Raw genomic sequence first — 11,295 nt, 5'->3', positions numbered from 1 at the left:
TTCTCATTGTGTGTCTAAACATTATTTGCAGGTAGAGCAGGGATGAAGACGTGATGTCAGATGTGAACAGCCTCAGGGCCTACTGTCTAGTAGTTTAATTTCCAATAAATAAATTAAAAAATACAGTTATATTTTAGATCACATATCAGCATGTCTTTTGTGACCAAATTCCTAATGTTGGTCCTTTAATGTCTAAATAGCAATATACAGAATACACATGCAGGACTTTAAACTGGACATACAAGCAAACATCTTCCTGTTCAAACAGTGACCAAAGTAAGTTCATAACCAAAGTCCACTGTCTGTTGAGTGAGCAGAGCGCCTGTCAACATGTCTGTGAGTACAACTGTATCACTTTGTTTTGTGGCTGAATACTTTATAGACTGTATAGTAGCAACATCATGAGCGATAGGAAGAAACAAGTACAGTGTGAGGAGTTGTTAATAGCATGATGGACTTTGAACGTCAGAGCAGTTTCTTAAGCTGACTGTACTCTGGTAATTCAAGTGCTACTTTCAGATGCCTCTTTGCTTTGACAAGTGTTTGGAATATCTCTTGCATTAATGTGGTCAACAGGGACGTGCACATGATTATAGAGGGGCAGGGGCTCAAAGTCAGAAAAGGGCAGTATGTGCGCGCGCCAAAATTATTTTCAGGCCTTAATAACACAATATGTACATTAACTTAAAATTAGTAAACAAAGTACTAACTGAAAGCTAACTACTTAGCTGTGTATCCTGTGTAGCTGTGAGTGATATGCAACTGCCAATTCTTTTGTGTCAACAAATTATTGTCAACATGAGTTTATTCACATCATCATAATACTGAGGTTTGGAAGACATGCAATTCAGCTGCAATTCTTAAAAAGCAATCAAACACTGGTATATTATCAGGCTATTTATTGGAGGGCAAGTGCAAACTAGAAATACAGGCTACACATCTAAACATGTGACAAAACCAAGAAATGACTACTGTGACTGCTACTGTGGATGTTAGTAGAACAACAATGTTTACAACAGCAAAGTCACAGTGAACTCAATATCTGGAAGAAGTTTGAGATTTGTGGCAGATAAACAGCCACACAGACAGCTGTTAGATTAGATTATTATCTCTCATTAACAAGCAGTTAGCTTAACAAGGACAAATGGACACTCTTCTGAAATATAACTCATATTTAAGCACGTTGAATAAGTGAAAGGCGACTTGTTAGCCTCCACAAGGAAGTTACGTTAATGGTTTATAACTGACAAAGGTTCAAGTCGCTCCAAAGCCACTCACTTCTCGATGAGGCAGCGGCTTCTCTCTCTCTCTCTCTCTCTTTCTCTCTCTCTCTCTCTCTCTCTCTCTCTCTTTGTCTTCAAAATAAGAGCTTTACATTGCACCCCATTGGTGTTTAGAACTAGGTTCTTAGCGGGGGGCTTTTAATTTGAAAGTAGCGACCGTTAAAAGAGAGGGATAGAGCGGACAGAGAACACACACACACACACACACACCATATTACGAGGAAATAAGTACGGTAGATAACCATTTTATACCGCCGTTTTTGGACATCCCTTTGCACAACAGGATTTTATGTATTCATTAAAAAACACACAAAAGGGCACTTTATAATACGAGGCAAAAGGGGCAGGGGCTCAAGCAATAAATATATGATCAAATATATAATAAAATAATAAACATTTCTGTGATTGTATTGTCACACAGTCTGCATGCACCAGAAATGTTCTCATCTGTTTCTACTGCAAAGCAGAGGAGTGAGAGTCCCAAACTACTGACCAAACATTCTATTTTAGTGATGACTGACTTTGAACTAATATATATAAAATACCTTTGTGAGAGTTGCAAAGTCCCCGAAGAACCTCAGACTTCAGCGTATGAATCAGATATATTATATATTATATTATATATTAGACCTTATTTTTGGAATGGCTGTGTGCTCACAGTTGAAAGCCGCACAGAAGGTGAGCTGGAAGTATCAATTATATGTCATTACATGAAGTACATAACTGACTTGCTCTTGATAACAGCTTTGCATTGTCGTTAATGGTTACATGGAACAATCCTGAACAATTTCCTCTGGCGAGGTACTGTGAAGCATTTCTTTCTGAGAAACAGTTATCCACAATAATTGCTCATTGAATAGAGTCCTGATTTAGAGTGCACATAGTGCACATGATTATAGAGGGGCAGGGGCTCAAATTCAGAAAAGGGCAGTATGTGCGCGCGCCGAAATTATTTTCAGGCCTTAATAACACAATATGTACATTAACTTAAAATTAGTAAACAAAGTACTAACTGAAAGCTAACTACTAAGCTGTGTATCCTGTGTGGCTGTGAGTGATATGCAACTGCCAATTCTTTTGTGTCAACAAATTATTGTCAACATGAGTTTATTCACATCATCATAATACTGAGGTTTGGAAGACATGCAATTCAGCTTCAATTCTTAAAAAGCAATCAAACACTGGTATATTATCAGGCTATTTATTGGAGGGCAAGTGCAAACTAGAAATACAGGCTACACATCTAAAAATATGACAAAACCAAGAAATGACTACTGTGACTGCTACTGTGGATGTTAGTAGAACAACAATGTTTACAACAGCAAAGTCACAGTGAACTCAATATCTGGAAGAAGTTTAAGATTTGTGGCAGATAAACAGCGACACAGACAGCTGTCAGATTAGATTATTATCTCTCATAGTCTCAAGTAGTTAGCTCAACAAGGACAAATGGACACTCTTCTGAAATATGACTCATATTTCAGCACGTTGAATAAGTGAAAGGCGACTTGTTAGCCTCCACAAGGAAGTTATGTTAATGGTTTATAACTGACAAAGGTTCAAGTCGCTCCACAGTCACTCACTTCTCGATGAGGCAGCGGCATCTCTCTCTCTCTCTTCAAAATAAGAGCTTAACATTGCACCCCATTGGTGTTTAGAACTAGGTTCTTAGCGGGGGGCTTTTAATTTGAAAATAGCGACCGTTAATACAGAGGGACAGAGCGGAGCAGCGGACAGAGAACACACACACACACACACACACACACACACCATATTACGAGGAAATACATATGGTAGATAACCATGGCATTTTTATACCGCCTTTTTTTGACATCCCTTTGCACAACAGGATTTTATGTATTCATTAAAAAACACACAAAAAGGGCACTTTATAATACGAGGCAAAAAGGGCAGGGGCTCAAGCACCCCTTGGGCCTTATGTGTGCACGTGCCTGGTGGTCAACATAAAATGCTGCCAAGGGTTACTGAACCTTAAACGCCTGAACTGAAGCATAAGTACTGACAGGGGGCACAGCCTCTCAGGGAAATTATCAGAACCAACACATGCTATTCACACCAACAGGTGAACCTGTCTCTTTTGCTGTAATAACAGTAAAAGAATTCACTAATTGATCATCAGAACAGCTAGCCTGGTGCAAAATTAAACAGTTAATCCCCCAAAGTATCTTTTCCACACATTTCTTTTTCACATTTGTCCTGATAACTTGTTAGAGTTGTCTTGTAAGAGTGATCAGTGTGATCAAAGATTTACATTAAGACATTTGGTCCAAGTTTCAAGCAACTGTGACAAGTCATTGTTTCTTGGGCAAGTAAAGTCATAAGTTGTCTCAACTCAAGTCAAGTATTTTGTCAAGACAAGGCAGGTTCTAATTCAAGTCAACCTTGCTTTTTTATGTGTTTATGTGAAGATTGACAGTTGAGAAGCCATCAGGCAACATGAGTTGGCATGAAATATTAAAGTTAACTCTGTTTGTGTGAATGTGTTGAGTGGAAGACCCCCTCCACCTTAGCTAACACCTCTGCAGTTCTGAAACATGTAACATTTTTCATCTCATCATAGTCAGTTGTTGACTGTTTGCTTCAGTCACTCTGCTCTCCTTAGTTTTGTTAGCAGCAGGTCACTGTAGATACTGTATCAAAGGCAACTGGACTTGTTTCAGTTTCTTGAAGATGTTTCAGCTCTCACCCAAGAGGCTTCTTCAGTTCTAACTCACTGGTGAGGAGTTTGACGGCTTTTTAACCCTGTGTGGGAGTGTCCTTACAGAGTCGTTAAAGACACATGTGAGCTCTGAGTTTCAGAGTCGTTACTGGCCCCTTCGTTGTCGGTCGTTGGTCCAACCGGCCTTCATGTGGGTTGCTAAGGCAAGGTGAGCCCAGGTGTGAATATTATTATTGAAGGTGACGTTCATCCAGGGCGTCACTGGCCATACTACCAGACTACAGAGCAGCTTCCATCCCCAGGATGTGAGACTCCTGAACTCATCGTTAACACTCCACCATAAAAAATGTTCTCATGTAAAGCAAATACAACTTATAATGAGCACCTTTCTTTGAAAAACCTTTGGAGATTGGCCTCGATGAACCAACGTCATGTAACAACTGTTTTCTGTCCACAGGGTCCAGTCAGCATGGAGCTGTCCCCCCCTCCCTCAGGTCTAGAAGCAGAGCACGGGACACTCTTCACCACCGACTCCCTGCTCTTCCTCCACGAGCTCATCTCCACATTTAACGAGGAGGTGGATGAGGTAGGACAGCTGAAGATAGCCCTTTTCACTGAATGCACATAAGATATGTCTGAATCAGCATAAGATTTCTGCTCCACTCTGTTCAGGTCCTGCGGTTAAGAGTGTCCAGGAAGACCCACTTGGACCTGTCAGGTGAGCTGCCAAGCTTTCTGAAAAGTACCACACATATCAGGAGGGACCCAGCCTGGAGAGTTCTCCCCGTCCCCCCGAGGCTCCAGAGAAGACACGTGGACATTGGGGACCTGGCTCCCTGCGATACCCAGCGCTTCATTAAAGCTCTGCTGTCACCAGCACAAGGCATACAGGTAACCACCTCGATCAAGTACCTGACTACCTGACTGCTACTGTGTATCTTATGTTGTAATGCTGCCACATGTTAATATGGAAACCATTAACATCTGACACATACAATACTCTAACTAAGCTGACCTCTCTTTTGTCTCGGCAGGTTGACTTTGACGACGGGAACTGCCCCACGTATCACAACCAGATCAGAGGCCTCCATAATGTTTTGAAGGCGGTTCATAACCAGTTCCCCGGTAACTTCCCCCGACTTATTTCACATTGTTCCTCATGTTAGTGCAGCTACATTACTGCACAGGGACAAGAATATGTGTGTGAATTTTCCAGGTGTGGGACGGGGTCAACACCGTGTTCCACATACGCTCATGTAGCACACCGTTCATCCACCTCCCATGTGTTTACAGATGCTCCGCACATATCTCAGGCTCCGGTGCTGATGCTTCGCCCCCGTGCCTGGAACATGGTGGAGCACAACATGATGGTAGTCCTGCGTTTCCTCTCCGTCACTTCCATCAGTGTTCAGTGTGGAGGTTTGATCCACTCAGGGCAGTTTAAAGTCTATAATTAACAAAACAGGGCACAGCTATTATGCCAATAACCACACCAGTAAGGACGAGGATTAGAGCCACTGTGAAACATTTGTTTGAGTTCTCAGAATTCAGCGGCCCTAGTCCTCTTGTAGGATAAAAGCTTTAGATATTTTCCACTAATTTCATTTTTGTCAGTGTGGAGAAAGATTTTACTTTGGAAAAACGGATTTTTCAGAACATTTACAGGTGCAGTATGAAAGAATTGTCTTTGAAAACATTCAGAAATGGACCAAGATCTACGGAAGTTAGCGTGCCAACCAGCTAGCTTTGGCACGTCCTGGCCCAAAGCTCCTGTGCTAACATTGAAAACACCACCACTCCTCCCTCGGGTGCACTCAGCTCCCATTCTGGACCGCTAGTTGTACGGCTAAATGAGCTAACCGGCTAACAGCAGCTAGCAGCTCCTCTAGTGATATAATGCCCCTTTACTGTAGGCTATATGTTCGGAGATTAAACTGAACACCGTCAGACAAAATAAGCAGATTTCAGATACCAGTCTAATGCTGTCATAACTTACTGTGATGAAGCTCCTCTGTGTCTGTCTGTCTGTCAGGTGGAGGGCAGGGAGCTTCCTGCTCCTCTCTTTGACTTTGGACTCCTCATGTTTCACTGTGGAAGCACCCTGTTTGAAAACAACAGCGGACCCTTTTTCTACCTCTCAAAGGTAACACACACACACACACACACACATGCAAAATCACTAAGCAAATGAAGCTCTGCTGTTTCTCGTTGTTTTCCAGGTGGAGAGCTTCATGGAGGCCAGACTGTGGAACAAGATATTTGTCTGGACACAACAGAAGGTCTGCACACGTGTCAGTGTTTATGTACCTGTCAGTCATCTGGTCAGCTCAGTTTGACCACAAAATAATCCAATATCACAAATCACAGTCACTATCTGTTTTAACCCCCCCATAAGTGCTGAAGCATAGTTCAGCAGATGGGTAGCGGTCTAAATGACAGAGTTTGGCTGCCTTTATAAAGTTATTACCTGCTTGTTAAGTCTTGCAGCTAACGTTAGCAGTCCGATTAGCTGACTGTCATTAGGTCTCATGTTGCCAGGAGACAAACCCAGCAAGAAAATCACCTCCACACTGTATCCCCTGTCCTCAAATTGGCAGCCGCCGGACTCAGATGCTGTGTTCGGTCCCACTTGGGTTGTGTTTGGCCAGCCAACTCATCACTTAATGTCAATGTGTTCAGTCAGATACTTTGACAAGTAGCTGTATAGTGGCAGCATGAATTACATTTAGCATTACCACTATTGACTACTTTTAACACCAATCAATATCCTCATCAATATCCTGAAGAAAGTAAGAGAAGGTTCCTACTTGCACGCCATGCAACAGCCAAACTGTGTCACTTTAGTAAGAACAAATGTTATGTGTGTCTGTGTGTGTCCAGCTCGGCCTGCCACTGGGCTGCATCAAGGCGACGGTGCTCATTGAAAATGTCCTAGCAGCATTTGAGATGGAGGAGATTCTGTACGAGCTGCGAGACCATTCAGCGGGACTCAACTGTGGCATCTGGGATTATTCAGCCTCCTTTGTCAACAAATTTGGTGAGGCCAACATGCTCGCTCATAGCTTCTCCGTACATCCCTGTGTTTCCCTCTCAACCTAGTAGGTATGAGGGGGTGTTTTTGTTATAAATACATTACAATAAGGAAATTGTCCACAAAGACACATTACACTGAAGAGGGGCAGTCTGTCTCACTAAACTGAAGAGGTCATGTGTTTTTCCTCCAGGTCACAGGCAGGCCTTCCTGCTGCCCGACCGCAGTAAATATGTCAACATGGAGAAGCGCTTTCTGCGCAGCTACATGGACCTATTGGTCCAGACGTGTCACCGGAGGGGAGCGCTGGCCACAGGAGGAATGGCCGCCCCGCTGCTGCCTCCGGGCGCGCTCAGCGACTCCCACAGCAGAGTGTTGGCCGCCGTCACCAGGTGGGATCATACCCACTCACACACATGTATGATCATGAGAGCGTTTGCTGACAGACTGACGGTGGCTGTGCTGTGCTGACCCTGTCCCAGCCACTGAGAAGCACCATAGCCTGCAGAATGACACGGCCACTCTGGTTGTACAGGCGGTTGACAAAGACGCTCGCTGCAGTGTTAATCACACCCCACTAACAAAAGTCTCCTGAGGAAAGCACTGAAGTTACTTTTACATAAATTATAGGCTACGTACATTGTACATTTTTCTACATAAATTACACCTCTCTCTGAAGCTTTCTCAACTGATGAAGGCTGAGGGTTAGGGGTTAGGGTTAGGGTAAATTTATGAAAAAGGAAACGTGGGAACATAGGGCCTAATTTTAAAAAAAATCCTAGAAATGTGGGAACATAGGGCTGTGGGAACATAGGCACGTTCCCGTGGCAACCAGGGTGAAGGTGCATCACTTCCACCAGAGAAACGGAAATGACTTAAAGCAACATTATGTAGTAATTCGTATTTTGTGTGATTTGGCTCCCCCACCGTCTCAGTGCAACACAACTGTCATGAATACAAATCCCAGGTTTCTGTCACACTTTGTCAGACGTGATTTACCGTTTGCTGCTATCGACAATCAAATCTCAACCCTCGACAGACATTATCCTCACACTGCCTGTGTTATTTAGATTCAAATACGTTGACAGCTGTGAGACTGTTTCCTCCCCCCTCTTAGACTGAAGTTGCTGGAGATCAAGGCAGGCGTGGATGGCTTCATGGTGTATGACCTGGGTCTGATCGAGCCCATGCAGAAGGTAATCCATGGATCATGAGCCATGGAGATTTCTGTTAGAATAGATCTGCTAATAGTGACTTATGTTTTCTCACCGTGGTGATTCTTCCCCTCTTCCAGCTGTTCAAGCTCCACACTGAGGGTGACAACCAGCTTCACCAGTTTCGTAATGATGTCACTGTGACCCCTGATGACCTGCTGTCCATGCCTGCGGTCAGTCGATGAGTTGTCCCAGAAACTCTGATGTGCTGATGTTATGTCAAAGCGGTCTCTGTACTGTGTTGTACAGCTCTAACGACTTTGTTGGCTTCGTGTGAAAGAACAGGAAATGCTGTGTAAGTCTCTAATTATAAAGTATAGTTGGATGTGTTTTGTTTTATCCTTAGGGAGGCGTCACCCTGAACGGTCTGAAGTATAACATCGCAGTTGGTGTCCTCTTTATTAACGCTTGGCTGGCAGGTATGTATATTTACTTATCCTTGCATTCTCATCTTCGCGAGCAGACAGGATGGAGTGAGGCAGAGCGGGAACAAAGTCTCATTGTGTAGTCTGTTAAAACCACTGTTTCCTAGGTAACGGACACTTCTTCTACAGAGGCCAGGTTGAAGATTCTGCCACGGCCGAGATTTCCAGATCACAGGTCCGTCTCCAGCGCCCACCAAGGACATACTCTGGACTCATCCATCCATCTAGTTTTTAGTTAAATCACACTGGAAACTTGAGCTGTTTCAGTCTGGGCAAAGAGCCGATGGACTGACAGATTAGTCTCATAGCTACAAACTAATCTCCTTCTTCAGGTCTTCATCTTGACGTCATGAGTGACAGTGGCTTGGAAATACAAGAACACGCCTCTAGTTCAAATTTAGCTGAATCCTGATCGGTGTGCAGTGTTTGTGTAAGTAAGAGTATGTTGACGTTAAAGGTGTTTGTGTGGTGTCAGGTGTGGCAGTGGATCCGCCATCAGACTCGGCTGGAGGATGACAGCAGGGTGGTGAGCAGGCGGCTTGTGACTGACCTCACCAACAAGGTCATGATGGAGCTGAGCGCTCGCTGTCCCTCTGCGAGGTGAGCAGACAGGCCAGAGGGACTCTGCAGAGGAGAGACATGCGTCTGCGCTGGATCACACACCTCAGTGGAATCAATTCTTACCTAACATTGACAGACCTGTTATATCTGTCTTGTGTCTCTCTCTCTCTCTGTCTTCTTCAGTGCCAAACAGAAGTTAAACACCGCAGCAGACATGTTCCTGGAGGTGGTCCTGAAGAGAGATTTCCCAGAGTTCATCACCACCTACCTGAATCAGGACCACACCTTTCTCTGCTCCCAGAGCTGTGGACAAGTGGAGGCTTTGGACGAGGACACACACCGGTCCAAACTGTGACGGTCCTGCTGGAACATTGATGTTCTCTGTATCACACTGAGGACTGGACTTTTGACTTTTTTTTTTTATTTGCAACAGCCAACTTTATTTGCTTTAACTTACCATTCAAGTAAAAAGTGAAAATGGCTGTAGAAGAATGACACCATTCCTTCTAGTGTACCCCATAGGACCTCATTTCAGGGAAATATTTGTCAGCAGCTTGAGACGTCTACATTTCTGATGCTGTTTAAATCGTGCCGTGAGTTGCACAGCAGCAGACTGGAGTGTGCTGTGACCCTGCTGTGTGAGGATCCAAGTCTCAAAGATGTAATAAAGTTGCATATCCTTGTTAATGATATTTAAACAGCTCGAGTCTGCTCTGGAAATGTTTGTATTGTATTTTACACGTACAAGAGGACATTTCAACCAGCAGGAAATGTAGGAACAATAGGATTCGTACTCTGTGGACAGAGCAAGAGGTCTGGGGTGAGCAGATAGCTGCCTGGGTTTGATTTTGGTGTGTGGCCCTTTCGCGGAGCATCGTCCTGTCCCTCTGTCCTCTCCTGTCAGATTCTCTGCTGCTCTAACTAATAAAAGGCAAAAAAAAAGGCCAAAGTAATAATACACATTTTCATTTATTTTCCATCCTTCACCCCATCACATTATACATTTGTAAGTGCCTTCATATTGTGTACCAGGGTTTGAATCAACGTAAAGGTAATCCTGCATTAAAATGCCTAAAATCGACTGGACCTTTGTTCTACATGTTAAGTTGTGTACTCGCATTATCCCAAATGTTTCCAACAGTGTTCAACTAAAGCCACAAGTTTGCTCAAGGTGACGTTCCGTTTCATTTGGTTGCCGCTGCCACATCTTTCATGACCTCATTCGTGCCTCAAGGACTAATGGTGGTTGCTGTGTTCACTACCCCTAAAGTCCGTTTGAGGAAGGATCATTGGTGTTGATCCACCCTCCCAAAAATCACGGATGTGTTTGTGGTTGAATTCAGATGAACTTCTGAATCAACTCTCTCCCCCCCGCCCTCCTCTCTGTTACATGACATCCATGAAGTAAAGTACATTTCCCTTCCAGCTCCAGGCAGCAGTCCACATTACAGAACACAAACACCCGACAATGGAGGTCGCCGCTACGGATCCCTGCTGCAGTCAGGTTGATAAACAGGAGTGAAGATAAATTCACTTATTGATCTGGATCAGAGCAGACTCTGATGTGACTCCAGGTGTTTTTATTCCACCAGAAGGTCTGGATCAGCACCAACTCTCAGCAGATATGCCCCCTCTGCCCTGCCGCTTTGCTTTGCTAGAGAGCTCCCTACTGTTTAGAAGATACATTATGGTTGAATGAAAGCATGAAAATACTGAAAGTAATCGGAAATTGAGACTTTGAATGTAAAAGTTTTGACTTAAAACAGAAAGTTGTAAATCTAGTCATTTCAGTTTCACAGTAGCAGTTTTGTCTTGTTATATCAGTTTATTAATCTATCAATATTTGTTTTCATTAATCTTTTGGTAGCTTGTGTCACTTAAAGGAAATGGAAAGTGATCATTCATGTTCTGTTGAATGTTTTACTGACATTTTACAGACGACACACTGCACCTCAGTGACAGACCGACAGTGACTGGATCTCTGCACTCCCTTCAGAACTCCTTGATTGTAGATAAACAGGAGGGGTTAGGGTTAGTGGTGTGTAGGATCAAATTGAAGAGGAGGATCAGTGTGAGGTCTGTGTGTCACACCAAGCACAAC

General features: G+C 43.6%; 1 protein-coding gene across 1 annotated transcript; it reads left to right on the top strand.

Annotated features, from left to right (window-relative positions):
- Window positions 1–302: 302 nt before the first annotated feature.
- ugl (ureidoglycolate lyase) lies at window positions 303–10,275 on the top strand. The gene is made up of 15 exons (XM_030396488.1): window positions 303–336; window positions 4,421–4,549; window positions 4,636–4,854; window positions 4,998–5,088; window positions 5,257–5,333; window positions 5,996–6,106; window positions 6,183–6,242; window positions 6,844–7,000; window positions 7,188–7,386; window positions 8,112–8,190; window positions 8,289–8,381; window positions 8,555–8,627; window positions 8,741–8,808; window positions 9,109–9,233; window positions 9,378–10,275. Exons 1-15 carry the CDS (start codon window positions 331–333, stop codon window positions 9,547–9,549), a joined length of 1,659 nt encoding a protein of 552 aa, XP_030252348.1. The 5' UTR covers window positions 303–330; the 3' UTR covers window positions 9,550–10,275.
- Window positions 10,276–11,295: the final 1,020 nt, after the last annotated feature.

Source organism: Sparus aurata, chromosome 18 (assembly GCF_900880675.1).
Source record: "Sparus aurata chromosome 18, fSpaAur1.1, whole genome shotgun sequence".
Lineage (NCBI taxonomy): Eukaryota > Metazoa > Chordata > Actinopteri > Spariformes > Sparidae > Sparus > Sparus aurata.
This window is presented reverse-complemented; position numbering and strand designations above follow the sequence as displayed.

Bases quoted from the DNA above. Each gene is read 5' to 3' on its own strand.
- ugl (XM_030396488.1), top strand. The intron at 5,334-5,995 runs GTAGTCCTGCGT...TCTGTCTGTCAG, and splicing joins TGGTGGAGCACAACATGATG to GTGGAGGGCAGGGAGCTTCC. The intron at 8,809-9,108 runs GTCCGTCTCCAG...GTGTGGTGTCAG, and splicing joins CCGAGATTTCCAGATCACAG to GTGTGGCAGTGGATCCGCCA.